Source organism: Cloeon dipterum, chromosome 1 (assembly GCF_949628265.1).
Source record: "Cloeon dipterum chromosome 1, ieCloDipt1.1, whole genome shotgun sequence".
NCBI lineage: Eukaryota > Metazoa > Arthropoda > Insecta > Ephemeroptera > Baetidae > Cloeon > Cloeon dipterum.
The window spans coordinates 14,320,454-14,347,911 of record NC_088786.1 but is presented as its reverse complement, the minus strand read 5'-3'; the positions used below and the strand labels follow the sequence as shown (position 1 = coordinate 14,347,911).

The following is a 27,458-nucleotide window of genomic DNA, read 5'->3' as shown; positions in this document are numbered from 1 at the left end:
CGGGTACCTTTTTTGGCATGTTTGCACTAAAATTAATTTATGATTCATTTAAGTTTGGGAATCATAAAATATACTTTTTGAAAATTATCCTTTAATTCTAGCAGAGAAAGTTAGTTATCTATTTCTCCTGTAAAATTGAGTAAACTAAAGATGGGTCAATTTTACTGTTGGTAAAACAGGTCCTTGGGGGCCATTTACTACAACAGCAACCAAGACAGGTTGATTGAGCCAATTTGCCGCGGCACGAACCACGAACGATATGCGGGATATAAGCTTACTGCTTCTAAAAATAGTTTGGACTGAACACGAAAAAAATTCACGTGAATAACTTTTCTGTAAATAACAAAATGCTGCTTCATAAATAGAATGATTTTACAACTGCAGACAGAAGTATTCCTTCTATAGTTTTCTTAACTATTCCTTTACAGTCTGCGCAACATCATTATTTATTGGTATTTAGTACAACAGGGTAAAAACTGATTGAACTGTCTAAGAAGAAATGGAAGCGAGTTAATAATACTATTGATTATATGTATTTGTCGCTCTTTCAGCATAATATATAATATAATTACATTAAAAAATTATGATCTGACAACTGAGACTTAAAAAGTTAAGCGGAATTGAATTGATTTAAAATCAACTTTTCTTTATTAAACTTTTTATGTAGAAAAAGTACAGTTGCATCGCAAATTAACTTATTTTCATGACCATGCAAAAAATATTGGACTAACCATGTGACAATTACAATTATATAGCGTTATTCCGCAAGCAGCTGTCAACAATGAGGACCAGCGCAATCAATTAGGCGTTACACATCTAACCACACATTGCCAAACAGGATTTTGAGTTCAAAATGAAATACCTTGTGATATATGTATAAAGATGGTGCAATAAGCTTTTATTGATTACCAACGAGCAGAACGTATGAGGCATTTGAGTAATTTTGCATTGTTCAGAATATCAGCTCATTTTAATATTGAGCTTGTAACGGAAAACAACTTACGAAATAGCTGTTTTGTCATTATTTATTAATGAAATTAACTAATTTATACCGCAGTAGGTGCAATCAACGACAAAGTTCTAGTCATCATTTCCCTCATTTCATTCACAGTTGCGTGAGCAGCAAATTAATTTTCCTTTGTACTTTAACTTCAGGCCTGCCTGCAAAAATAATGCATACAATTTAATAATGGTAAAATAAATTAATATCATGAAGTGAAGGATATATTATATCATACCACTTTTGACTTCCAGCCTAGAAACTGATTAGTTCCACGCCTCTTTTTTTCATCTCTTCAACGAATTTCGTCCTTCCAAACTGAACATAACCATGTTCCTTGCAGAAATCAGTGTAAATTCTGCAAAAATAAACATAATCATACAGGTTATGTCAGAATTTAGCATAAAGTTACTTACTGATGTAATTGTTTCTTTGACTTAATCCAGTAATTTAATCTGCCAGCCTTTTTTTGAGCTTTTTGCTCATTATGAGCTCTTTTAGCGTATTCAGACTCAATCTTTGGCAAATTGCTGAAGAATTCATCAAGGCTCTTTGTGTCAGATCTAGGAGGCAAAAGAGCATCTGGGCCGAGAAGCACAAACTGACTCTCGTTCTTGGCGGTATATCCTGGAAGACCCCATCGGCGAACAGTCCGCACACTTTGGCCGACACATGATGCAAAAAGTTCGCTGCAAACCCTGTGTTTATTCTTGGTCTCTGGGTGCTCAAGGAAATAGAAACGTAGCTCAGTCCCGTTCATCCCTTCTTCAACTTTGATTAAAGACTGAACGAATTCAATTTGTTTGGCTCTTGACGGACACTTCGACAGGACTTCAGAGAGTATGGCATCCAAGTCAGCATCAGCAAACTCTTTGCATTCAAACTGAGGCGGATGAGAGTGAAAAGAGCACATAGCTGCCTTCTTCCCTTCCTTCATCACACGAACTCTTTTCCCATCAGCTCCAATAGTTGTTCCCTCATATGGACGACCAGTTTGCCTTTTGAATTGGTTGATTGTCTTTCTGCGCGATTGCTTGCATTTCTTCTTCTCTGAAAAAACTGTCGAAATAGGTTTCTTTCAATGGGTTTACCAAAATGTTTGAACTGTAAAGCTTGTTTATGATTAACCTTCACGCTGATAGAGAATTACATCACTGTTTAACAAGAGCTTAAGGCTAGAGGTCTCAGCCAGCCGCGCTGCACCGCGCCAGCCAGCAAATTTTGGGTCAGCCACCGCGAATTTTGCTAAGCTGCGCCGGCTCCCAGTGAAAAAGGGTCAAAAATGAAAAAAAAATCGGGAGAAACAATTTCTTTAGGCCCTTTGGCCTATCAAATTTCACGTTTAAAATATTGTCAGCTGCCAGCGAAAATTGCCAGCTGCCGTCTATGGGCAAAAATTCGGCTAACAATTAACAATAAGCCAGTCTCGCCAGCCGCCGCCTAATGTATCATGGCTGAGACCTCTACTTATGGCAAAAATGAACAATTTTTGTTCAGTAGAGTAGAAATATTAAAAATCAAGTACAGCAACAGAAAAACAGCAAAAGTGCGTTTAGTTATAATTTCAGTTGTTTGAAATAACCTGACTAGTTCCTACTTTTCCAAGCAATAGGATTAACAAAAATGTGCTAATGCCTACTTGTTTGCTTGAGGGAGAAATAATTCTAAATTAAATTAATAAAGTAAATTTACCCACGTTTTTCCTTTTTTCAAAATTAAATATTATTATGTTTGATTTAGGCTCATTTATGAACCGACTGACTAATTTATTAGTATTTAGCAGGAATATAGGTGATTATGTTCATCGATTTAAGGGAATTTAAACAATTTATAGTTACTTACGTGCAGTCAAAGCATCATTACTCTCTCCATCTGCATCACTGATGATTTCAGCGACAGTTGATTTGTCTGAAAAATATGTCAAGCTATAAATTTAAAAACATTTCATTAGCAGAGCTTTTTGGCATCAACCTATGTCAATTGAAGTTGAACTTGACTCTTCTTCGGGAACTATATTCATCAATTCCTCTGCATCACAGGAGCTTTCAACCACATACTGTTCATCTGCATTGAGTGGTAAGCTAAAAACATCATGTTTTTAATATAAACCTATGTAAATCAGGGATGAACTTGTGTACACTTCTCCTTTCCAGTTTTCAGGACTATTTCTCTCTTCATCGTCCTCTATCTCCATAGTAATGAGGGTGCTTGGGGAAATGTCCGAAGGAGTGGCAATGGTTTCAGGATTTGTCCAACGGCGAAGAGTCCGCACACTTTGGCCAATGCAAGATGCAAAGAGTTTGCAGCAAACCCTGTGGCTTTCCTTAGTCTTAGGATGCTGTAGGAAGTAGGTTCTATCTGATCTCCTCAATTTTTGTTCTCCAACTTGCACTGAAGACCAGACAAATTCAATCTGTTTCATTCTTGAGGGATACTTTTTAATGATGTCAGACATGATAGAGTTCAAATCAATGTCAGCAAACTCTTTGCACTCCAACCAGGGTGGGTGTATTTCAAAGTTGCATATTGGTCCCGCTTTTTTTCCACCCTTTAACACATAAACTCTTTTCCCATCAGCTCCTTTCATTGATCCTTCGTATGGTCGACCTGCTTGTCTGTTTCTCTGATTCCTGTATCTTCTGCGTGATTGCTTTGTTTGTCTGGTTGCTGCAATCAATTCTATATTTATACTAACTGAGCTAAAGTTATCCATAACTATTCCTCACCGGAAAAGGACTCATAATCATCTTCCTCGTCCTCATCAAAATTACTTCTCCCATCTGAAGAGATGTTTGACGGGGTGGTGACGTCAGTGTTAAGTGCATCATCTAAATAAAGAATTTAACAAAATTAACAACTAGTTTTTTAAATTAAGTTAACCTAAATTGTTTGGTGTTACACACCGATCATTCTATTTGATAGTGCTCCCACTTTTGAAATATGAAATTTTCATGATCCTTATGTACATTATCCCTTTCCCCTGTTCAGTCAAGCATACCACAAACAAAATAACTTACCAGAAGGGATATTTTGACGTTCTATTTTGGTAGGTTCATTTGTAGACTTCTCTTTAGATGAAACAGGTGTTACCTTCTGCAAGCTACCCTGCTTGGAAGCTTCATGAAACAAACCACTTTGACCTGCAATATGATATTGAGTTATTAATTGATTGATAATTGATCAAAGTTAATTTTTGGTTCATGTACCAACAGAGACTGCTGGAATTTTTTCGCCACCTCCTTGGCAAGATCTCCGCTTTCCTCCTCTCTGTTTCGATACAAAAATATAGCATTAAAATAACATTAGATAATACATACTACAATCATACATCATCATATGTACATACATACATAAAAAAGCAAAATATCATCGTAAATAATATGGTAAACATTATCTGATTTCCTGTCACATAAAATTTAAAAAAATCAAAAATTAAAATGAAATATTTACATTGTATGATTGCATCTAATTTTTAAACTTATTGGCGCACCTCTCTCTTGATGTGAGTTCCTTGCATTCTTGCTTTCCTTTTCATATTTCCAATGAATCAGTCAACCAGTGGTTATAGTGGCATAGATTAAAACATTAGTAACGCTATTTAAAAAAAAAAAATTGGGAAATGCGAGTGTATGCTCGTCAGAGCGATTATGCCAATGTGATGGGCGAAATTCCAGAGCAATCCGCAATCCAGGGTGATCCCGGGTAAAACACCCAAACATCTGATATCTGATGTCAACAAACACTCTCACCTCCCACTCCGTTTTGTAGCTCGCAATCGCATGCTGTTGAGTGACGCGCATGCGTTAAAGTTGGACCATAGTTGGATGAACGGATGAAGCAGCATTTTTTTAACCATCAGAATCTTAAAAACTACCCACACCCACCGTTAGACTAGAGTGCTTATAAGCACTCTACGTTAGACTAGTCTCGACCTACCCTGACCAGCTAAAGGGTTTAAGGGTGCTTACCCCCATCACCCTTCATCCCCATATTGCTACTATTTCGATAGTAAAATTTTTAGTATGCATCCTCTGGCCTTAAAAATAAATTTCAAATTGTCTAAAACTCCTTCTAAACTAACACCCTTCTTTCAAACCGAAACAGACCAAATATTGAAAAAAAGCACATTATAGACAAAATCCGAGAGCTTTAAAATTTTTCTTTTTTAAGGGGGTTGACGTATAGCAACTTAGGGGTGGAGGGTAAACACCCCTAAACCCTTTAGCTGGTCAGGGGAGATCGAGACGAGTCCAACGGTGGTTAATTTTCGCTATTCTGAAGTTTAGAGCCCGAAGATTTAGAGTTGCAAAAGTAACATCATGCGCGTCTGGGCATGAGTTGTTACTAGTTGGCTGTATTTTTGTTCTGGTTATTCTATTCACCCAAAAGATGGCTTCCTATGTTTGTAATGATGTAAAATTTTGTCAGGACGTCGGTCATTGCGAACGAAAACTCGCGCGTAAACGTGTTTGGCAACGAAATGCAGAATTATATTTGAGTCATAAGTTTTAGAATTGTGTAATAAGAATATATTTATTGCAACCAATCATGCTAAAAACCAAGCCAAGGGCGATTATGCGATGATCAGCAGTAAAAAATCAAATTTATTTTTCGTGATATTAAGGTTGACTGCCTTTCTCCCTACTGCAAATTATTAAATATAGTGATCCAAGAAAAAAATGTTAGGTGCTAAATTTTGTATAGGCCTAAGGCCAAAATCGTTTAATCCGGTTTAATCGTTAATCGGTTTAATCGTTTAAAATCTTTTCTTAGCTGTCCCCTCCACCCCCACAGAGATACACGGCTCGCGCCTTTGCCTGTTTGCAATCGTAGACACAAAACATAAAGGTGGCAGCAGCAACGCTCGTGACGTAATAGTCATATGATAGGCTCGGACTCAAGTAAAAGAGGGCTGACAGGAACGATCGATTTTGTCGATTTGCAACACATTTCACCCAGATTTTCGAAAGGTAGTCGATTTACAGGGTCGGCAAGATGCTTGGCTCGTTCTTCAATATTGACGGAGGCTACCTAGAGGGGCTATGTCGTGGCTTCAAGTGCGGAATCCTGAAACAGGCTGACTACTTGAACCTCGTCCAGTGCGAGACCCTCGAAGGTTCTACAATTTTTCGTTAATTTTGTGTATTTATCTCCACTTAACATTTTTTAAAGTTATATTAAATAATTTAATGTATTGGTTCGTTGGTTTTGATTAAACACAAATTGTAGTCGATATTTATGCAATGAAATGTTCTAACAGCTTGCTCATACCAAAATTCTTGTTTATCATCCATATGTGCACATTTTCTCAATCCTTAGCTGACCCGAACTAGACTAATCTTAAATAAACTTTCAGATTTGAAGCTGCACTTGCAAGGCACAGATTATGGTAACTTCCTTGCAAACGAACCAAGCCCGTTGGCTGTTTCTGTCATTGACGACAAGCTGAGGGAAAAATTGGTCATCGAGTTCCAGCACATGAGGAACCACGCTGTTGAGCCTCTGTCCACATTCCTTGACTTCATCACGTTAGTATTGAAATCATGGCTTATAGTACTTAAAATCACCTTGTTTCACACTGTTAAAGTAAAAATAAACTTGTTATTAACTAAAATTAATAATTGTTTTGCAGGTACAGCTACATGATTGACAACATCATTCTGCTCATTACCGGAACTCTGCACCAGCGCCCTATTTCTGAGCTTATACCCAAATGTCACCCCTTGGGCAGCTTCGAGCAGATGGAGGCCATTCACGTCGCAGCCACGCCTGCTGAGCTGTACAACGCCGTCCTTGTGGACACACCCCTTGGTAGGCTGAACCAAACTTTTAATCTTAAGATTGTAGACCTAGAATTTTCTGCTGAAAGTTGAATTGAAAAATATTGCGAGGAATAAGGGCTTTTATCACAAAAATAACATCCTACCAAATACACTGAGTCTATTAGTTGTTAGCATATTTTTCATTTGGCACTGGAAAGCAATCAGCTAGATATTTTTAACTAACTGTAAGGTTTAAGTGCGACACATGTGTCAGTTAATTTAAGCATACATTTAATTGGTGTTTTAATGTGATTTAACAGGACCCCCTTTAAGATTTTTTGTGGCTTGATCTTTTGTAGGTAGTCATGAGCACTAAATTGCTGCCAGACTTGATTAAAATGGACCTTAATAACAGTCGCTTTTCATCCCACTCTAATTTAAGTGTCTCCATTTCCACATGCCAATTGATTACACATTTTTAACGGTCAGCTAACTGAGATCATCTTAAAATTATTTCTGCAGCTCCATTTTTCGTTGATTGCATCAGTGAACAGGACTTGGATGAGATGAACATTGAAATTATCCGAAACACTCTTTACAAGGCCTATTTGGAGGCGTTCTTTGCCTTCTGCAAGGATCTAGGTGGCACTACTGCTGAGAGCATGTGCGAAATCCTGGCCGTAAGTCATAATCAGTAATTTTGTTTTATAAAGCAGAAAATTAACCCATTTTTCAGTTTGAGGCCGACAGGCGTGCCATCATTATCACCATCAACTCGTTTGGCACTGAGCTGACAAAGGATGACCGCGTCAAACTGTATCCCAAAGTGGGAAAGCTGTATCCTGACGGCTTGGCTGCCCTGGCTAGGGCCGATGACTACGAGCAGGTTAAGGCGGTGGCCGAGTACTATGCAGTGAGTTAATTTGTTTTTCTTCTTGACTGGTGAGTTTTTCATTCTTGCCATGTAGGAGTATCGTGCGCTATTTGAAGGTGCTGGAAACAACCCTGGAGAGAAGACTCTTGAGGACAAATTCTTTGAGCATGAGGTAAGATTTAATCTTGTGACTCTCCCCACTACTGTATACTGGAATCTCCAACTTTATTTTCTTTTTGGCCATTAATTAATGCCGTCGATAGTATATTGAACGGAAAATGTCTTAAATTAATGAATAAGTTTAGTCAACACTATTGAAAAGCAACCACAAATATTATCTAGTGCGAGTATATTTTTGGACACCCATTTAATTTGAATATTGGAAGGTGATAGAAATGTGGTTCTTTTCCAGGTGCGTCTGAATGTGAACGCGTTCTTGCAACAGTTCCACTTTGGCGTTTTCTATTCGTACTTGAAGCTGAAGGAGCAGGAGTGCCGAAACGTGGTCTGGATTGCCGAGTGTGTGGCACAGAAGCACCGCACAAAGATTGACAACTATATCCCCATCTTCTAAAGCCAGAACTCGACTCTTGGATGTAAATCAATCAAGTCCTTCGTGCAAATTTAATGTTGTTTTAAATTATGCAAAGCCTTCGGCGCTATATCTGAACAAATATTCCAGTTCTTTCATTCCGACTGCTAGATACAGTTAGAATTTGGTTATTTCTGTTGAACAATGTGATAAACATTTTACTTTCTCAATAGTTTCCCTCTTTGCATGTTGATGAAATGCAAAATTATTTTTCTGTTAAAAATGTATTTGTAAATTTCATTGTAAATTAATTATTGATTTTAGTTGTTGTTAAACCAGTATTTAAAACCTACTGCCAGGTCATGTAGATTTGAATGAAATGTTGTCAATAATAATTATATATAAAAAAAAACTAAAACCTATACAGATGAGAAACTGTAAATATTTCTAGCCAAAGGTGTTGGAATTCATGTTCAACAAATAAATTATAAATACTGCGCAGCTATAAATCGTGATTTATTTAGGAGAAAACTCGTTACAGCCACGTAAAAAAGCAAATGAAAAGAAATATACTTTTACTCTTAAAAATAACCTATTTTGTATAATTACTCACAAAGTTATTAATCACTTTCAAAATAAAATGTTCATAATATTGACGGCAGCCAATGGCTTGCAATTAATAGTTCAATGAATCAAAAATGCAACCAGATAGAAGCATACAATCTGCACAAATAGAATCACAGTTGGTTCCAGCATGATGGACGAATTGATCAGGAAATGACAAATTTTATCATTGTTGACTGAGCCATTGAAGAATTTCATGATTTTGTTGTCCAAGTTTTGTGGGTCGTACATCATGGTAACGTTTTCCAGGAAACACGTCTGCCTCTCTGGATCCTCAAGATAATTGTAGCAAATGTTGCAGTTTTCGTGGGATAACAGCATTTGGTAGTATTCCTTGGTGTTGGTGGAGACGTAAGAACCAAAGGCAGCCTCCCAAATCCAACCGATGTTTGAGCTTGTGCAATTAAGGAACGAGTTGGCCAACAAGGCATCATTTTTGCTGACAGCTTTGTTTGGGTTTAGAGAGCCATTGTGGACAATCTTCAGTGCATTTCCAGTGAAGTTGAATGAATTTCTGGAAATAATGCAGTCATTACTATATATGCCATTTTAAGACCAGATTAAGAACGATCTTATTTAAAGTGAAATTTTTGGCTAATGACTTATACAATTCTCAATTCTTTTCCATGACAAATTTGGTAAAATATTAAGAATATAGTAAGGATTTTTCGTTGAAAAAAATATGAAATGAAAAACTTACATATTACCAAGACCAGTTATACCGAAAAACGCATCTACACGCAATTCATTGAATATATTATGATAAAAATGGGTTTCCGTGGCAGAAATGTTGAATGCAAAGCTCTCCACACTCTTAGAGAAAAAGTTGCTTGAGAACAGTATTGAACCAGCTTGAAGCTCAAACACTGCAGACTGCAACCGCTCAAAGTGGCATCCCAGCACTTGTACTAAATCTGCTGTCACTTTGAAGGAAGTGCTTTTGAGTTCATCAATTGTACAGCCAGCCATCTGAAATTAATATTGAATTAAAAATGCTGCAACTTTTAAATAAATAAGCTGTTACATAAATTTTTTTGCTTAAATAATGTGATTTTAAAGTTTTAAATAAATATCTATTTAAAAATTAGAGCTCACAACAAATAATCCAGAGTGGTGTTTGTTTATAAGAGTCATGTTGAAAGCATTTTCTTCAATGACTCTGAAGGTGATGTTGCTCATTACAAACTTGGTGCTCATCTCAATTGCATTAAAGGCCTGGTAACGAACCACATCAACATTGGTTACGTTGCTTAGCGTGAACGACTCAACCCAGCCGTTCACGGCCATACGGAGGATCCCAATGGGAAACTCTGGGATGTGTCTCACATTGCCGATGATAATATTTCTGCCCATGAGGGCTACAGTTGAATCCATTATTAACGTGTCTACATCCTGGATTCCAAACCAGGTAGGAAAGTAGACATTTTTCACACGTAACTCGTTCTTGACAATTTTCACAGTGTCACAATTTGAAACGTACAATATGGTCGTGTTTTCTGGGATAATTGCTGGGAACGGTAGCTCAAACGTCTGAAACATTAATTTTTTATATCAGATCATTATAAAAAGATAATGATAAAAAATAATGCTCGTTTTTAATTTGACAAATTTCACACAAAACATAATTTCTGGTAGAATTTTTGCATTATCAATTTCAACAACTCAAATATTTTCTTAATCTTGAAATATTATGTACTAAACTTCATCTTTTACGGAATTTCATGACATCGTATTTATAATTTTCAAACTTACAACAATAAAACAGTTTGACTTACTTTTGAGATATTGGGGAAGTAATGCTGACAGCCGCATTTGATATCAACAGTCCCATTTGCTTTGGTGCAGTCGCACGCAGGGTTTGAGCACAGTTCGTCGGAAGATCGCGGCTCATACCTCCTAATCTCATCCACGATTTGCGAACTAAGAGCTAAGTGCAACACCAGCACGAAGACGATCAGTACTTGCACTATCAGGCATTTGCCCAAACGTGACCACATTACTGAAAAAAACATATTTATTTGTTGAAAACGAAACACATCAAGTTATATAAACATTATATCGTTAAGTTTTACCGAAAAGCTTTCTGATTTTCATCAGAAATGTTCACGCCAGAAGCAATTAATTGAATTTTTTAAGTAGCAAACATTTATCAGACATCATAAAAAACAATTTTATATAGCAATATAAAATTGTATGTATTTTGCTATTTTTAACCAATTGTTTAGGTTACGTCTAAACTGAAATATGAATCGTCGTGTAAAATGATATCTTGTCATTTGCACGTAAAAGATTTTTGTTAGCGATATATTGTTTGGCTTTAAAGATAAGTTTTTCCGAAAATTCCATTAACTTCAAGTTATATGTTTAATTTTTATTGAAAATTTTAATTGGTATATACATAAAAAGAATTTTGGTTTTTGAATGCTTAGAGCAAATAATAAAATTATCTTACACTTACTGTCATCAATGCTGGGACAGAGAGCACAGCAGTCGTGGTTGCATTCGTCACACGTGACGCATGGCACTGGAGCCTCTGGAGCTGTCTCCTCCTCTGCTTCGTCCTCAGCAGGCGCACTCGGAGGAACCATCCCGATTGTTTATCAACTTCGACTGCACGCCCTTGCTCTTCCCACATAGCACCACTATTGTGCTACTCATAATGATATTGATCCGTTCAATGCTGGTATATAGAATATAAAGAAAATCGGCCTCTCGGGATGCGCACCAAGGGCGGGCCCGCGACTTTTGTATGACTGAGCTCCTCCAGCAGCTCGGCTCTATTTCGGGACTCCCTGCTGCTATGCTACTTCCGCCGGCACGCGGCCAAATGAACTTCTTGTTAGTGCAGAAAAAAGAAATACGCACAAGTTCACAGACAGAGCATGACAAATAATAGTGTTTACATATTGATCAAAATTTTGGCGGAGAATGACTACCAGTGAAAATTTAATTTCTATCTAGAACAGCCCATTGAGTCCCAATTTAGGTCAACTTGAGAGTGCATGTGTCAACGCAGTTTTAAAAGTTAATAGTTAGCCTTTTTCAGTTTCAATTTTCATTAAGTGGGAACGTTTCGATTGTTTAAAAGACTAATATAATTAAATATAATTTGCACAAAAAATTGAAGAAAAAACTAAGCAAATGAATTAGAAATAGAGAAGGAGGAGCTCTTGTTAACGGTTTCTATCGTCCCAATGCCAGTTAATATAAATAATGAGCGGTTTAAATGTTTTTTTCAAAGTTTACATCAGGAAGGTATCCTCCTGGTTCAACCCGTCTGGCCTTCCCAGATTAATTCATTTTTCACTAGTGAGAAACTAGTTTGATGAACAAAGTCTTTTCCTTTGTAGAGAATCACTTGGTAACACTCATTGTCATTTCCTGTGTCAGAAGATGAAGCCTAAAATGATTCGTAATAGTAAGTGGCGCAGTGTATGGGAGGCAGGAAGCATATTTCACTATCACTTTACTACGCAAGGACTTCAAATTGATTAGCTAATACTTATCTATTTTGCTCATAACTAATTCAATTTTGCAAATTACTGATAGTTCAATTGAAAAAGTTAAAAACTAATCTTTAATACCCCCTAACTTCATCTTTCCTATCTATGCATTGATATGCAAATTTAAACCAAGCAAACCAAGTAAGTAAAACTTCAATATTTTCTGAACCTCCAAAAACTATAAGTTTAGCTAACCACACGAAGAATAATTTTCTAATGAAAAAGAGTTCATTTACCTCTTCTGCGGGCTTAGTATAGACTGAGTAACTTTTGTTGGGCAGGTTACTAGCAACAAATGACCTCTTGTAACTCATGGGCAGAGTGAAGGCGAGCACTATATTCAATTGGTTAATTTCCGAGCTGAGTAGTGGCGACAAAATATCGGCCAGGTAGTGTTCTTTGCTGACTTTGGCATTGTTAGCGTTCACCTCAAATAGCAGGTCAGATTGGTAGTACGAGGCAGGACTGTCGACAACCACCAGACCAACCTTGCTCTGTCTCGACCTGATCAACTGGGGCAACGAGTGCATGCATGACAGCAGCTGAGTTGAGTTGAAGCACTGAAGTATCACAAGGTGATCAAGGGCCGATTTCAACGACTTTTGTATTTCTTTCCGACCCAAGCCACCTGAGGGCAGAACGTCACACATCTTTAAAAATACCCTACCAGTACCAAATAAAAATGTATATAGTTGAATTTGTCCTGGTCGCGGTAAAATTGAGCAACGTTCAACAAGCGCCCACATTTTCATTGTCGAATTTATTGTTGACCTTTTCTTGCAACAAGGAAATTCGTGTTTGGTTGTTGAAAGTTGCGCAATTTTACCGGGCCCAGGACGAATTATTCGAATTATTCAATAAAATTAGTTATTTAATATCTTCTTGGAGGTCTAAAGGCATCTTCGATTCAACCGATACAAAAATCAATGTTGACTGGGAACAAAACTAAATATTTTGAGTTACATATTATCTTAACTCTGTTAAGTACCTTTTCTTAGGGTCATTTCAAGGGCACTTGCCAAGTGGTGAATTCGCAACTGGTGCTCTGTGTCAATGAAAATCGCGTCTAGTTCAAGACCTCCTATAGAAATGGGCAAGATGCAGCGTTCCAAGAGATGAGAGCACAGTCTGGAAGATAATGAACCCTCATTCCCTCTGAATTCGATAACCTGATGGGGCTGTAGCAGTCCTGAAGGAAAAAGAGCAGGCTGAAGGTTGGAAATGCTGGATCCTTTGCAACCAGACAGCCGAGACAGCATTTGAAGTCCAGACTCTGCTTTCATTGTTGACGAGGCCATTGTGGGATCCTTTCTGCATTCGACTAAAAATATAGCCCTAATTTTTTACCACTGAGAAAAAACATCTTTAGTAAAAAAGGTGATTATTTTCTAAAAAACGATTAATAATAATAAGACTGCCCAAATTCAAATTTGTCCTCTTTAAAATCGAAGGATCGCGTTATTTCTTTTTTCAATTAGTAAATATATTTTAGTAGAATATGTTTTCTATTTTAATGATTCAAAATATCAGTTAAGTGAGTTAAGTGTGATCCTATATTTTGTGTGCAAATAAATGGTTAAAATGCATAAAAATGTACTCTTCAGCCACATATTCACACAAAAAGGTGTCTCCTCGTGAGTCACCTCAACTTCTCACAGGTAAGGTGACACCTGAGGGATTGTCATTTCTCAGGTTTGATACATCATAAATTAGTGGAGAAATTATCCAACTTGTTCGTTGAAGCTGCGATTTTTAATATTCTCGACATGTTTCGGCTCTAACTCGCGCCCTATAGTCATGAAAAAGTCCTAAATATAACACGTCGTTTAGGTTCTCAAGTATCAGACTGTAATATGTATGTACAAATTTAAGTCAGATTATTTCTCCATCATCAAAAGTGTATTCCTTGAGTGAAAATTTCAAATTATGATAAATTAGAACTTTGAATTTTGTTATGTATCACATACCAGTGAGTTATCTCTCATAAACAGTCAGTCTTTTCCAATTTCTTTTGGCTCCGCTGCCGGCGCCGTAAAACTCATCAAGTCAACAATCAACACCTGGTCAACACAACACAACACCACCAGAACACCACCAGCACTGACCAGCACGATTTGGTCGCGCCCCTTTCGCGTTTGTTTACGTCGACAGCTGACTCGTGGACCTGATCGGTGCTCGGAATGCTAATGCTAACATTCTCACACTTCGTTCAGGACTCAGTACTGCTGACCTGCTAAACTCACTGTCCAGAACCCGTCACCCGACACGATAGCATATTTTTTGAATTTTCAATATTTGACCAGAACGCAGGAAAGGTCTTACCGTCCACTTCTGGTCCAAATTGGCACTTAATATAGTCGTTCGTCGGATCCGCCAACTGAGCATTGAAGCAAGTTCTGTAAGCCACGCAATCAAGATTTGTTTAAATATATTTTAAATATATATGATAGTACATAATATCTAATAATAGTTAATTTATGTATAATACATATTATGTAATTTTAAAATGCGTGCTGAATTCTTTTCTTTTTTTACAAAGTCTGCAAAGATCTATCAACGAGATGGAGTGCATTGATTCGAGAGAAAAAATTGACGAGCTCTACAAAAAACTAACCCAGCAAGAGGTAAATATTTGTGGCAGAAATTCATAATATGTATTTATACTTTTTAATATTTTTTACATACATACATATAACTAAATTGCTTTTAAAATAAATAACCATGGATTTTAAAAAGACACTTTTAAAATTGCTGCAATGACAATTTAGCTTGTATTATATCCCTTACAATCCCAATATCCCTGATATGCATCCATCCAGTCATACGTCATAATGTCCCTCCCACAAATATTTTGTTTTTATTATGAATTACGAATTTCGATTCTTTCAGGAAGAAAATGATAAGTATCTGGAGAGCATCATGGCGAGGCAGGTTAACCTGGAAGCGAAACTGAATAATATCACAAAAGCTTTGCCTAACCTGCAAATCTTGCACAATGATGCGGTAAAACTGGCTGACATGATCTCTCACACCTCTACCTTGGCTGAGAGCGTCAGCGCTAAAGTCCGACAACTTGATATATCTAGGGTAAAAATTAAATATGATTTGAAATATAATAATTTAATTATGCGAACGGGCATACTCACAGAGCCGAGTTTCTGAGTGTCAACAGAGGGTGCAGGATCTTCAGGACTTGAAACTGTGCAAGGAGGGTGTAAAAACAGCCTTGGAAAATGAAGAGTATGAAAAGGCTGCTGGGCACATTCATAGGTTCTTGGCTATGGACCAAGCTGCCCTTAAGAAAACCGCGTCTCATATGTCTCAAGGTATTAAAGATTAGTAATTTTTTTGTTTGTATTTCGTTATTCACTGTGAATGGCAACAATTTCAGGTAGAAGTGTAGAGGACTGTTTCACACAACTTGATTCCGCAACCAAAGAGCTGAGGCTGATTGTAGCTAAGAATTTTGAGCAGGCAGCTGCAAAGGATAACGCTGCTGATGTAGAGAGATTCTTCAAAGTACTAAATTTGATATTTTTAAATTATTTTACAAGCACAAATCTGAACATTTTAGATTTTTCCTTTACTTGGTGACAAAGCTGAAGGCCTCAAAAGGTTTTCCACTTACTTGGCTGGTAAACTGACTGTTATGGCGCAGAAAACACTAAAAACCTGTGTGGACACTCCGATCCACGACAAAAGAGCCCCAGTTGTTTACGCTGACGCCCTTACTCTTTTGTTTGAGGGAATTGCTAGGGTACTTGAAGCACATCAGCCAATTGTTGAAACCTTTTATGGTAATATCAACAATTTGATTTATGTGGTGATTGCTGAATAATAAGTTTGTAAGGTCCTGGAAATTTGCTTGATGTCATTGAGAGGCTGCAGCAAGAATGTGATAAAGAAAGCAGGAAAATACTAACGGAGCTAATCCAAAGGAGAAATTTAGATCACATTGTCAGACAGGTAAATTTATCAACTTTACTTAAAAGTGCACATTGGTCTATCAAGCTCTTAAATAAATTTTCTGGACATTCACTAAAGGTTGATGATGCATCAAGAGGAGGTGCCCCTATGCACACTGTTGCGTCCTCAGCGTCTTTAGTGTCAATGACTGCCTCAGCTTCAGTGGGTCAAACTCACCGCAGAGCAGGCTCCACTGGAGGTTCGATCGAATCTGACCGAAAAGTGCCTGACCCCAGGGACCTAGATCCGCTCCTAAACGAACTCTCAATTGCTCACTCTAGAGCAGAACTCTACATGAGATTTTTGAGAAGACGTATCACGGTAATTTTATTATTCAACGCCTATGGTGTGTCTTGTAAGAAGAAAGTTTCTATTTTAAGTAATTTTCATTGGATTTTTACTTAAAAACCATGGATTTGGCTATCTTGTTATTGAAAATTTGTTTTCATTATTCGCACGTTACAGCAACATATTCAATACAATAAATAATTTTGTTCTTATTTCCTTGTCAAATGAACCTAAAACATGTGTGAAAAAAATTTAAAGATAACTGAAAGTAATTGATATGGCAGACGGACTTCGAGAGTGGTGATGAGGAGCAAAAAGAGGCTGGCCTGAAGCAAATGGAGTTAGTTTTACAGAGGAGTGATCTCTGCCGCTTAATGCAAGAGTTGCTGGGCCACTACCTACTTCTTGAGCGGTACTACATGTCTGAGAGTGTGCGAAAGGCGATGACCCTGGACACCCTAGATGGAGAAGATAGCCAGACCTCAAGCGTACTGGATGACGTCTTCTACATCCTGCGCATGAGCATCCGCAGGTCAAGCCAGTCAGGCAGCATGGATGGCACCTGCGCCGTTATCAATGATGCATGCACGCTTCTGGAGATCGACTTCTGCAGCTACCTGCATAGGCAACTGAAGAAAGGATACAGCTCAGGCTACCTCGACTTGACAGCGCAGGCTTACAACATGTGGCAGTCCTCCCTGCAGCAAGGCCGCCTCAACACGTCCACGCAGTCTGATTCTGACTCGGCAAGAGTCATGTTCTTGGTAAGTTTAATTTTGAAATATTGATAGAAGTATAATCAAATTGATAGCTTAAATCTTCAATAAAATGTACTTGTAAGATCAAGTTTTATTTTCAAGAGAAAATATATTCATTATAAAATAACGTGAGACCAAAGACAAAATAATAATTTCTGCAATATGTTGATTTTCCATGTTTGTCTTAAAATCTGCTGTGAACAACATTCATTTCACTGTAGCAATATTAATTATATTTGCGAGTCTTAAATGTTCCAAATAATAAATGTTCTGCAGGCTCATCTTAATAACGCTGACGCCAGTTTAGAGTTCATAAAAGTGATGATAAGAGGCCTGGAAGAAGATATTGTGACTTCAATTGGTGCCAAAAACCTGACCGCCAATGATCAGGCCAAGTTGAGCTCATGCCTCTCAGGTTTTGGATCGGTGACCGCTTCCCTGAGGCATGTAGCTGAATATGGTTTACAGCAGTTGATCGCCAGCGCTGTGAAACCGCGCACTGGACCATGGGTTGATGCTTTCATGCAAGCAAATCATCAACTTACAGAGGTGAAACTTTTACAGCATTTGCGCCATAATCATTAAATTAAACTGACAATGAAATTTCAGGAGGAATTTGCTAGCTATGAAGCAGACGAGCCTTTTGTGCAGAACTTGATCCATAATTTGGAAGGCTTGCTGAGTTCCTTCAAAGCGAAACTTACATTCGCCAACTATGATGCCCTGGTTGGACATGTTGCGTCGGAAATCACTACACAAATGGAGAAAGTCATAATGAAGTCGTGCTTCAATAGAGTATTGTGCTTTGTGTTTGTCTGAGACGTTTGTATGACCGTCTTGTTTAGCTGGGAGGTCTGGCGCTAGACAAGGAGGTGCGAGGCCTGGCCGGCTACCTGACTGCAGCAACTACTCTGTCAATCAGAGACAAGTTGGCTCGACTAACGCAGATTGCTACAGTCTTGAACTTGGAAAAGCCCTCCGAAATGTCTGATTACTGGGGCTCCTCCGCGGGGCATCTTTGGAGGCTTACTGCGTCGGAAGTGCGACAAATTATGTTGCTTAGGTAATAATTGAGATATTTAATGGCAAAATCTTTTATGAATGAATTCATATTGCAGAGTTGACTTTAAGGCAGAAGAAATCAAGAAATTGAAGCTGTAAATTTGGTGAATTGAGTTGCATTTTTAAAGTTGTGATATAATAAAGTTATAATTTGATCGTTTTTTAAAAAGGAAAATTTTTACTATTTTTTAAAATAAAACTATTTAAGAATAAAAAAATGAATAAACCCCCAGATATATTTTTTGCTATAACTGGCTGATCCTCTTCTGATAAAAATTTATTAAAATGAAATATATTTATTGGTGGCATGGCGGTGGTTATAGATTTTATCTTTCTTGAAATCTCTGGCGAATATAAATAATAAGTACATTTTCCACAGTTTTAATGGAGCACATAATGCTATAATAATAATTATATAAAATTCAATAAGAATTATAGTGCTGATGTGGCTTAGTTTTTAAAATTTCGCGCCTTTACCTGGCACTTGGGTATCGACGAAGACGGGAACGCAAAATTCAAAAAGCAAGTAATTTTATTCTCTTTGTGATGAAACCTGAAAGGTTTAGCTCGATATTTTGAGTATATAACGTAGCTATTTTGGTGAGGAAAATTATTAAAAACAAAAAAGAGGCTGACAATAGAAATAAAAACTATTGATTTTCGGCGTGCTGCTATTGATTGTGGTTCAAGTCTTGTTCGGGAAAATTTCGGCGCTCTTTGTCGAGTGTCTCGAGTGACACACCGTCAGCTGATGCGCTACATCTTCTGTAACACTCCGTGCCCGTAATTCGGACTGAAAAATGGTAAGTTCGCGTGTCCCAGCGTCCCGCCGAGACCTAAACGGCACCTCAATGACCCAGCCGCCGGCAGAAATCAACATTTCCACTAAAAGCCCTCTTTTCGCAGGCGTTTGTGGGAGAGAAGTTGGGAGCCATGTTCCAGCGGCCCCAGGATGAGAACAGGGATGACGTCCCTTGGTACATGCGGTATGGAGCCAGGGCCCTCGGCACCGTTGGTGGAGGATGTGAGTAAACAATAGGTGTCATCCTGTGGTTTTCAGGCCGAGTGTCATTTTTATCTTTGGCGCTCTTGGGCGCCTGGACGGTGCATAGTGCGAAAATTTTTAGAGGCACTGAATGAACAGATTTGATAGAGGAATCTGCCAAATTTTATACGTAGATCGATACAGACATACATTTTCAGTTCAACGGCTATAACTCTCTAAATTTTATGCAGAATAAATATGACTATTTAATTATATATACAATTCACTCAGCATCTAGTAGACTATCCAAATTTGCTCTTGATTCAACAATGCGCCTCAATTTCAGCAGCCTGTGTTTTATTGCATCTAAATTTGTTATCTTAATGATGCTGCTAGTTGTTTGTGTACAAACAAAGCTTATCAAAAATCTTTATTAATTCCCCAGTTGCAATTTTACTTGGCATTTGGAACTGCCTTGGCATCATGCTTGCAGACGTTGGCTGTCTCTTTGGAGGAACCTTCCAAGTGTTAGTAGATCTAAATTTTCCGTTGAAATTGTAAAGTAACATCGCTCTTGTGTTTTTGCAGGATTGCTGGCATCGTCGCAATAGCAATTGAAGCACCTTGTTGTTGTATGTTCATCGAACATATACAAACTCTGAGCAACTTTATGGAGAACAGGCCATATTGGAACAGAGCGGCCCTTTACTGCGGGTAATCATCCTCTCCTTTTAGAATTATTTTTATTTTATGTTTATTCTCAATTCGTTCAATTTGGTTCTCACTTTGGGCAATGAAATAATCTTTTCGACTTGACGTTGTAAATTTTTTAAGTTTGCAATTTCCAATAACAATTTACTTATTATGAATACACTTTATTCAAGGTTGGTCAAGACCAGATTCGTCAAAACTGGTTGAATTTTATTAATTAACATATAACTTTGGAAACAACTCGGCTATAGTCTTTTTATTCATTGTCTTCTCAAGAATATACTTATGATTCAAAGTTTTTGTCACTCAAAGTTTTGTTGGAGAAAAACGAGAAGTAGATTGAGTAACATAAATTAATAATGCTTTCAGCTCTGAATTTTCTTTGCAATATTACACCAGTAAAATAATTTTCTTCTCATACATCAAACAAATCCATATTTAAATGAGATCAAAACTTGGTTCATGTTTCAAAGCTGTAAGAAAAGAAGCAGTTCTCTTTCTTTGATAAAACGTCCAAGACATGCGATGAACATGTCATTCTAATAAATTCATGCGATATTGATTTTGTATATTATTTTGAGCCACGGATCAATACGCCTTGGAGTGGTGGGCGCTGTTTCCTTACTATACTTAATAAATCGTTTGTTGCTCGCAGCATTGCGATTCCCGGAATCCTGTTCTGCTTCGGCCTCGGAAGTCTTTTTGGCAGCGGCCTCATCTTTGCCACTGGAGTCATGTACGGCATGATGGGCCTTGGAAAGAAGTGAGTCCAATTTTTAATCCTGTAGACTAAGATGTGCGCTTCACAAGCACAAAACTGTCTTCACTGTTGTGCTGTTGCTTTTGACTAACTGATCATTGAACACTTACACCAGTCCTTCAAATTTTACGCTGATAAATCTAGATGAGATATTTATTCTGTCAATATAAAATAATTTGCGCGAAAATGCACTATATATATTTCATTGAATCAATGTATTATACTAGTTGAAAATTCATTGTAATTTTCGGCACATTCAAAAGATGATAATAATTTTAAATTTTTAAATATTATTTATGGGTGATTCTTGAGCTTTGAATTTTCACGCTTTTAATTCTGGGCTACAACTTTGTAATGTTAATCACTGACGAATTAGATTGTGTTTCTTGGTAAAAAGATTTTAGTTCTAAATCTGCTATTTGTCGGACTGTTGGCTAACTAAATTGTGTGCTTTGTGTTTTTTCTACTACTTTTTGTGCTGGTGCTCAGGGGCACAAGGGAAGATATGGCTGCTGCAGCTGGAGGTGGCACCCTCAGTCCTGGGGTGGCTCCCGGCTCCGTGGGCATTCCCATGGGCGCTGACCCTAACGCCACCCTTATGGAGGATCCCGATGTCTGGAGGCCCACCTAAACGTGTGTCTCCACCTCTGATACTAAGAATGCTTTTAAACCTGCGTTTTGTTCTGCACTTCTTTGCGTTCTTAGACTCATTTTTAGATGTTTGCTGGCCCTGCTGCATTCTTCATTTTCACCACCTGTTGATTTTGCACCTTATTTGTTATTTTCTCATATTTAGCCATGACTCTTATTTGTGAAAATGTTATTATTTTAAGCAAGTCAGACAAAACATAGAACTTTTAAGTCTACATCATCAGCTCAAGCTTAAATTAATATTGGAGTGTAAATTCAAGTTGCACCAAAGAATTCAATTCGTCCTGGTCCCGGCAAAATTGCGCAACGCTCAACAAACACCCAAATTTACATTGTCGAATTGATTGTTGACCTTTTGTTGCAATAAGGAAATTCTCGTTTGGTTGTTGAAAGTTACGCAATTTTGCCGGGACCAGGACGAATTGATTTCCAATTTCTATAGTTTTTATGTTTGAAAAAAAAGAGGATACTAGTTTTTAATTAGGAAATCCAGTATTGCAATAACTTTTGGTCAGTAAAAATATAACTGGATGACAAAAATAAACAAATATTTTTTTAAATTGTCGGTCAGATGAATCAGATATCCCTGCCTATTAATTTCAAAATATGTTGCTCTCAATAGCTTCAATATTTTTAAGAGGATAACATCTCAAGAGGAAAGATGGAGAACAGTAGTATTAATTTTATCGCTATCCTAGTGACTCTTCTATGCACCAAACCATAACGAATTATTATATATCTTAGTTAAGATGTCAACTCTCAAAGTTGGATATTATGAAAGAAACGGATTGCATCCTCGTTGCTCAAAAAACTTCCTTCTGTATTACTCAGACAAGTGTCGGCGTCATAGAACTCCCTATTTCATGATAAAAATTGTAATACACATTTATATAAAATCCAAACAATAATCCTACAGCTTTTTAAATACAATATAAATACAAATTCCGTACACCCATTTCATGGAAATTGCAACCGTCTCCAACAGAATAAATAGAAAAATGTTTTTTTAAAATACAAGGCAATTAGAAGAGGCAGGGGACTAGTTTATTGTGCGATAGGAATTTTCTTCCCGGTGTAAAATGTTTTTCCATACTCCACTGAGTAGATGGCTTGGCTGACTAATCATACTGTCGCTTCTGTGACGCCGACATTTGTCGAAGGAATGAAGAAGGAAGTTTTTAAGCAATGAAGATGAGATCCGTTTCTTTCAAATATTGAAAGAAATTATTTTTAGTTATGTCTTGGTGATCATGTGCGTGTTTTAAAATTACCTATCTTCAGAGCACTAATGGTTTTCTTGACGCTTAGGTATGATTGAACTTTAAAAACTCAAATCCTCTTTTATTATTTTCTCCCTCCAAATCCTTGAGATGTTTATATTAATATGGTCCTTTTCGATTCAAAACTTAAGTAGTGTAGTGTAGTTCACAATTAAATTGACCATGAAGGTTAAATGTCTAGGCTATAGACTTCATTTATATGATGCCTTCATATTCACATCATCGTCTTGAGTCTTTCACTTATCGCAACCAATTGCAGGGCGTCTCGAGACGAGATGAGAGCGGCGGCGGCGTCAAGTGCCAACGCGGCGCCGGCCACGGCGCCACCGAGTTCGACCATGAAAGCCGATCTAGTGAGCAACGCGCAGCCGATGAGCAACAGCTCGGCACCCTTCCCTGGCGTCTGACCGCTCTGGAGTGACTGCTCACGCTCTCATCGAATCGGACTAAACATGTGTTCCCTCCCTTAATTGTGCACCGTCTGAATTGCCGCTTCGCCCCTCACACTCAATTGTACAAGGCTCAACGCTTTGTTCTTTCGTTTTCTTACATTTTCATTATCGTCGGCCAAATATGCGATCAGGCAAGCGAGGATTTTTTAATTCACCTGTTGCACTCGGCAAAAGCCCATTTCAATTTGGCTTATTACCTATCATTATTCCACCAAACATCAACGGTCAATTTGCTGCGAAATGTAATTTCCACTGGCCAATCGACTATATCAACTCCTAACGTTTATCCAATATATCACACAGACTTGCGATCTGCAAACAAAATATGAATGTTAAAAGCCGCCCGGCCGCTCCCGATTCCCCAGAGCAATAATGATTGGTTTCACCTTTGCAGAAATATCACGGTAGCAATTAAATATTCTCTCACTCGGCCAGGTGGTACTTTCCAATTTTCTCTAAGTGTCATGTCAAAATTAAACCATAATCATAAACTAGCGCCTAGGGTTTGTTAAATGTTTGGGGCAGTGTAGACGACTGCCCGCTATAAATCTAAAATATCCCCCAAAGTTAAAGGTTCACAGTTGACAAAGCAGTGCTGCCGTATAGTAGACGAACTTGACAGCGATTCCCGTCACGAGTTTATCAAATATGGACCACTAACCAACACAAGGCAGTCGTATTACTCAGTTGATTGAGGAGCATATTTTTGGTTTAAAGTCCGTGGCCACCCAAGAGTCCAACTTAAATGGTTGTGTCTTGATATCTGCTGGAAACTGTTTTAAAGCGGCGGAAATCTAGAGTTTCCAAAACCAAATGATCTATTCAAGGTTTTATGTGTATTTTTTATTGATTTTAGTTTTTCAAATTTAACCCAGTAATCAATTTTGGTCTCAAGCTCTCTTATTTGAAATCCAATTGTTAGAAGTCAATCAGGTTTCCTACAAAGGCACATGTCAAGCCATAGAAAATCTAGACATTTGAGAGTCCACGTTCTTTAAAGAAAGCTTTTCATTGCGAGAGGTGTTGATGCAATATGTCAATTTTCTGAGAGTTTAACAATATTTTCCTTGGTTGCACACACAGATGGTTCGAGCAAGTATTTTTGCCTGCAGATATTTTTCCTGCGTCCGTGGCATGGTATTGAAATCTTGGCACTTGAGTTCCCCTCTAACCCAAAGGCCTAATTCGTGTATATAGCATTGAGATTCCAGTAGTATTATGCTAACTAACACCAAAACCCGTTTTATCAATTAGTTACTTGTTAAATTTCTCTCATCGAGGTGTCAACATTTTGATTTCACTCACGGACGCAGATCTTAAAGCTTTTGCTGGACGTTATAAAGAGTAGAAAGTTCATCTTTACATGTGACTGATTTTTAAGGGATCGTTAGAGTAAAACAATATATATACACCTACACTGTACATAAGTTTAAGATTATAAATTATGGCAAATTCACTCAGGTGATCTCTACGAGAATCACGCGTTATATAGTTTTTGCGAGAGGTGCGACACGCAATTAAATCTGATTTGTTCTCAATGTTGGAAATATGTGATCACAATTTTTTTCTTTTTACTTGACATTCCGTTTGTACATTTGTATCCCCGGAAATCTTGCTTTATTTGTTTTAATTTCTGGTGTGCCGGCATGTTTTCAAACTGCACCGCCGGTGCAAAATGTGCTCGCTCGTTTTAGACAAAATGAGGTATGATTTGCAGGTGAGATTTGAGTGCTCTAGAAACAGTGTACTGAGAGAAAACTAATTGATGTATTGTGCGTGTATGCATGCCGACAGCAAAAAATGAAAATTCTAGGACAAGACGTACATATGAGAACGTTATTGAAACATTAAAGGAGATGTTAATGACTAATAAATGACAAAATATACAACGGTCATCAAGTTTTTTAATAATTGCTTTACCTTAGATTTTAGAAAGTTATAATTAGTTTGACACTTTAGATTAGCTTTATTGGAAGGAAAAATTGAACTTTTTTATTTAGAAAAAATGTTAATAATGTAATTAGAATTCCTGATTATAAATAGAACTACGATAAGATGCCCAATTTTTTATCTGGATTCTGATCGTATTGGAAATATTAAATGAGCGTGAATCATGCAATCTTCAGCAATTTAAACTTAACTTGAATCTATATCTACCAGAACTCAGAACGGTCTGAAACCGTTGAGTTACTTTCCAAATCCGCTTATTTTACTGTCGCTGTGGACAACCGTTTTATGGTGCAATAATATCTTCAATTCAAACTTGAATGGTTCCTGATAAAAACCAGACATTTAATGTCCTGTAACATACACAGCTCGATAAAATACAGCAAAATTATTAATACATTAATAAAATGTATAACAATCGTAACTGTATATAATTTTCACTATAACTCAGAATCTTGAGATTGAAGGCTTGTGGTTGAAATTGATCGAATTATAACTATATTAGATATAGTTTAATTAGTCGAAACCTTAAAGATTTTTGCTAGTCTCACTTTTTTTCTAAACTTAATACCTGATATAATTCGTTAATAAAGAAAATAAGGCAAAAAATAGTTCAATTTTTTGGCAATATTCATATTTTGAGCAAAAAACTTGTAATTTAATTAGGACGCAATTATATAGTGATGTTTCAAAATCGGACCAATTAATTAATTTCAATAGAAAACCTTATTTTCACAGTGAGGAGTGTTTCAGGACAAGAAATGGGAACCGGATTTTTGGATGGTTCCTGAAATTCAAGCTGGACAAGAAAGGTTTTACTGGGACAGGACAAGGTAGGAATTTTGTGTTTCCAAGAACCTCCAAACGTGAAATTCCGGAAATTTAATACCGGAACAGGACAGGACAATTATTGAGAAGTATTTTTTTCGGAGCAAGACAACAGGAACGAAAAAACCTTTCCGGAATACTCACTAATATCTCAGTCCTGATTTTAGTAGCACACAAATATTTTGAACGCGTGAGACCATAATACTGTTTTAGGCATAGATATGAAATATGAATTATACATTTCCTCCAAAATATATTTGTATCTCAATATCGGCCCTGGAAAATGGAGGAAATATACATTCTGTGATATCCCGGATTTGACTGTGAAGTAAAGTAAGATGATAACATAATGTGATAAAAAGCATCGTTATCAAGCTCTGTTTCGCCGCTGCTGGAGGCTGACGAAGCGGGAGAATGAGTTGGCTTTACATGGCTATGCAGCGCGCACGACGCAAGTGACGGGCAAATTGCCTACACCTCGCGGGCGGTCGGCCTCACCACTCGCCATCCGACAGCGATGGACATGATGCCGGCGGCGTGCGAGGGAGTGAGCGAGCGCATCAGGAAGCAAATAAAGGAACGCGCTTGTCATCATTCATTTTCTCTATCTCTATTTATCCATCTAAATGCAAATTGTGGCTGGCGGTAGACGGACGTGCCTAGTGGAAGTGAGAGGATTTGCGCGTGCCGCGACCTTCCACCGGCTCCCACTGCACCCTCTACATAGATATTTGTATATTTGTGACGCTGGAGCGTGCTGTCAGACTTTGGTCTCGAAATTATGCAGAGATTTAAGCTGATGAAGACGTATTTGTTTTTGAAATCTTAAATGAAATCTGTTGAGAAAGCAAAGAGAGCAATTTTTAAAGAGCAAGGAACCGTTGAAGTCATATAGTTATTAGTAACTCCTACCACATGCCATGCAACACATTAAAAACCCTATTCAGATTGATCAGTTGAACGTAAAAATTAATAATGAAACAGGTGCTGATTTGACTTAATTTTAGAGGTAATTTTCTTTGAAAAATGGGTAATATTGAATTGTTTAGGAGAGCGACAGACAATTTTTTTAAATTTGCAGTAATATTGTAACGCCGTTACGCTATTGAAATAGCCGGTGCAGCCTTTTCCTCCGCATTTTCATTATGTCATTATTTGAAATGTTTCCACTTTGTAATCAACAAGAACAGAGAGAAGCTATTATAAAAACATGTCTTTTATGATTGCAGCAACATATTTATCTACTTGGAAAGAAAACTTCTAGCGTGATTCAATCCGATCCACTAGCGGAAATCCACAAGTCGTCTCCTGTATAGAAAAGGCGCGTTAAAAAGTTTCAATACCATCTCCTGTGTGCGCGAGTCTCCCTCGAGTTGCCAGTGGAGCCAGGGAAAAATTGTTTTCTTCTTTCACCATGTCTGCCTGTCAAGCAGGAAAGAGCGGAGCTCCAATAAAAAAGAGATGCTGTGTTGTGT

General features: G+C 37.5%; 6 protein-coding genes across 9 annotated transcripts; 3 read left to right on the top strand and 3 right to left on the bottom strand.

The window, feature by feature from the left end:
- Positions 1–610: 610 nt before the first annotated feature.
- LOC135934803 (uncharacterized) lies at positions 611–4,732 on the bottom strand. 2 transcript variants are annotated; one of them, XM_065476793.1, is made up of 10 exons: positions 4,491–4,732; positions 4,207–4,267; positions 4,018–4,140; positions 3,727–3,828; positions 3,139–3,667; positions 2,972–3,081; positions 2,843–2,908; positions 1,417–2,050; positions 1,239–1,358; positions 611–1,161 (listed from the first exon to the last, which is right to left on the bottom strand). In XM_065476793.1, the coding sequence occupies exons 1-9, from the start codon at positions 4,533–4,535 to the stop codon at positions 1,256–1,258; spliced, it is 1,773 nt and encodes a 590-aa protein (XP_065332865.1). In that variant the 5' UTR covers positions 4,536–4,732; the 3' UTR covers positions 611–1,161; positions 1,239–1,255. The 2 variants fall into 2 exon arrangements, with proteins under 2 accessions (XP_065332865.1, XP_065332864.1); XM_065476792.1 differs by having other exon boundaries at positions 1,417–2,059; positions 4,491–4,729.
- A 1,140-nt stretch (positions 4,733–5,872) lies between these two features.
- Positions 5,873–8,677, top strand: VhaAC39-1 (V-type proton ATPase subunit VhaAC39-1). Its single transcript, XM_065476796.1, has 7 exons — positions 5,873–6,116; positions 6,357–6,528; positions 6,633–6,811; positions 7,285–7,442; positions 7,499–7,675; positions 7,731–7,808; positions 8,049–8,677. Exons 1-7 carry the CDS (start codon positions 5,996–5,998, stop codon positions 8,208–8,210), a joined length of 1,047 nt encoding a protein of 348 aa, XP_065332868.1. The 5' UTR covers positions 5,873–5,995; the 3' UTR covers positions 8,211–8,677.
- On the bottom strand, positions 8,661–11,386 carry LOC135934804 (uncharacterized). Of its 2 annotated transcripts, none has more exons than XM_065476795.1 (5): positions 11,251–11,386; positions 10,568–10,791; positions 9,888–10,322; positions 9,493–9,761; positions 8,661–9,306 (listed from the first exon to the last, which is right to left on the bottom strand). In XM_065476795.1, exons 1-5 carry the CDS (start codon positions 11,378–11,380, stop codon positions 8,853–8,855), a joined length of 1,512 nt encoding a protein of 503 aa, XP_065332867.1. In that variant the 5' UTR covers positions 11,381–11,386; the 3' UTR covers positions 8,661–8,852. The 2 variants fall into 2 exon arrangements, with proteins under 2 accessions (XP_065332867.1, XP_065332866.1); XM_065476794.1 differs by having other exon boundaries at positions 11,245–11,381.
- Positions 11,387–12,056: 670 nt separating this feature from the next.
- On the bottom strand, positions 12,057–14,409 carry LOC135934806 (DNA repair protein XRCC2-like). The gene is made up of 4 exons (XM_065476797.1): positions 14,263–14,409; positions 13,284–13,616; positions 12,532–12,923; positions 12,057–12,192 (listed from the first exon to the last, which is right to left on the bottom strand). Exons 2-4 carry the CDS (start codon positions 13,591–13,593, stop codon positions 12,061–12,063), a joined length of 834 nt encoding a protein of 277 aa, XP_065332869.1. The 5' UTR covers positions 13,594–13,616; positions 14,263–14,409; the 3' UTR covers positions 12,057–12,060.
- Positions 14,410–14,484: 75 nt separating this feature from the next.
- Cog4 (conserved oligomeric Golgi complex subunit 4) lies at positions 14,485–18,576 on the top strand. Its single transcript, XM_065476791.1, has 13 exons — positions 14,485–14,693; positions 14,835–14,919; positions 15,185–15,382; positions 15,444–15,621; positions 15,687–15,814; positions 15,870–16,092; positions 16,146–16,261; positions 16,340–16,582; positions 16,834–17,313; positions 17,584–17,856; positions 17,917–18,102; positions 18,153–18,370; positions 18,426–18,576. Exons 2-13 carry the CDS (start codon positions 14,857–14,859, stop codon positions 18,466–18,468), a joined length of 2,349 nt encoding a protein of 782 aa, XP_065332863.1. The 5' UTR covers positions 14,485–14,693; positions 14,835–14,856; the 3' UTR covers positions 18,469–18,576.
- A 462-nt stretch (positions 18,577–19,038) lies between these two features.
- Positions 19,039–25,101, top strand: fwe (Calcium channel fwe). 2 transcript variants are annotated; one of them, XM_065476373.1, is made up of 7 exons: positions 19,039–19,172; positions 19,276–19,393; positions 19,800–19,881; positions 19,943–20,068; positions 20,721–20,828; positions 21,315–21,458; positions 23,016–23,158. In XM_065476373.1, exons 1-6 carry the CDS (start codon positions 19,170–19,172, stop codon positions 21,454–21,456), a joined length of 579 nt encoding a protein of 192 aa, XP_065332445.1. In that variant the 5' UTR covers positions 19,039–19,169; the 3' UTR covers positions 21,457–21,458; positions 23,016–23,158. The 2 variants fall into 2 exon arrangements, with proteins under 2 accessions (XP_065332445.1, XP_065332444.1); XM_065476372.1 differs by lacking the exon at positions 21,315–21,458 and having other exon boundaries at positions 23,016–25,101.
- The last annotated feature ends 2,357 nt before the right edge of the window (positions 25,102–27,458 follow it).

What these genes read in the sequence shown, in the direction of transcription:
- fwe (XM_065476372.1), top strand. An exon ending in AGAGCGGCCCTTTACTGCGG is followed by an intron (nt 20,069 to 20,720) that starts GTAATCATCCTC and finishes TGTTGCTCGCAG; the next exon opens with CATTGCGATTCCCGGAATCC. An exon ending in ATGATGGGCCTTGGAAAGAA is followed by an intron (nt 20,829 to 23,015) that starts GTGAGTCCAATT and finishes AACCAATTGCAG; the next exon opens with GGCGTCTCGAGACGAGATGA.
- VhaAC39-1 (XM_065476796.1), top strand. Translation starts at nt 5,996, where the DNA reads ATGCTTGGCTCGTTCTTCAATATTGACGGAGGCTACCTAGAGGGGCTA. An exon ending in CCAGTGCGAGACCCTCGAAG is followed by an intron (nt 6,117 to 6,356) that starts GTTCTACAATTT and finishes ATAAACTTTCAG; the next exon opens with ATTTGAAGCTGCACTTGCAA. An exon ending in CCTTGTGGACACACCCCTTG is followed by an intron (nt 6,812 to 7,284) that starts GTAGGCTGAACC and finishes TTATTTCTGCAG; the next exon opens with CTCCATTTTTCGTTGATTGC.
- LOC135934806 (XM_065476797.1), bottom strand. Translation starts at nt 13,593, where the DNA reads ATGGCCTCGTCAACAATGAAAGCAGAGTCTGGACTTCAAATGCTGTCT. An exon ending in TGAAATGACCCTAAGAAAAG is followed by an intron (nt 12,924 to 13,283) that starts GTACTTAACAGA and finishes TTCTGCCCTCAG; the next exon opens with GTGGCTTGGGTCGGAAAGAA. An exon ending in ATACTAAGCCCGCAGAAGAG is followed by an intron (nt 12,193 to 12,531) that starts GTAAATGAACTC and finishes GAATCATTTTAG; the next exon opens with GCTTCATCTTCTGACACAGG.
- Cog4 (XM_065476791.1), top strand. Translation starts at nt 14,857, where the DNA reads ATGGAGTGCATTGATTCGAGAGAAAAAATTGACGAGCTCTACAAAAAA. An exon ending in AATTGTTGAAACCTTTTATG is followed by an intron (nt 16,093 to 16,145) that starts GTAATATCAACA and finishes TAAGTTTGTAAG; the next exon opens with GTCCTGGAAATTTGCTTGAT. An exon ending in CAAATCATCAACTTACAGAG is followed by an intron (nt 17,857 to 17,916) that starts GTGAAACTTTTA and finishes ATGAAATTTCAG; the next exon opens with GAGGAATTTGCTAGCTATGA.
- LOC135934803 (XM_065476792.1), bottom strand. Translation starts at nt 4,535, where the DNA reads ATGAAAAGGAAAGCAAGAATGCAAGGAACTCACATCAAGAGAGAG. An exon ending in GAACTCACATCAAGAGAGAG is followed by an intron (nt 4,268 to 4,490) that starts GTGCGCCAATAA and finishes GTATCGAAACAG; the next exon opens with AGAGGAGGAAAGCGGAGATC. An exon ending in TGATTATGAGTCCTTTTCCG is followed by an intron (nt 3,668 to 3,726) that starts GTGAGGAATAGT and finishes AATTGATTGCAG; the next exon opens with CAACCAGACAAACAAAGCAA.
- LOC135934804 (XM_065476794.1), bottom strand. Translation starts at nt 11,380, where the DNA reads ATGGTTCCTCCGAGTGCGCCTGCTGAGGACGAAGCAGAGGAGGAGACA. An exon ending in CAGCATTGATGACAGTAAGT is followed by an intron (nt 10,792 to 11,244) that starts GTAAGATAATTT and finishes TGTTTTTTTCAG; the next exon opens with TAATGTGGTCACGTTTGGGC. An exon ending in ACCACTCTGGATTATTTGTT is followed by an intron (nt 9,762 to 9,887) that starts GTGAGCTCTAAT and finishes TATTAATTTCAG; the next exon opens with ATGGCTGGCTGTACAATTGA.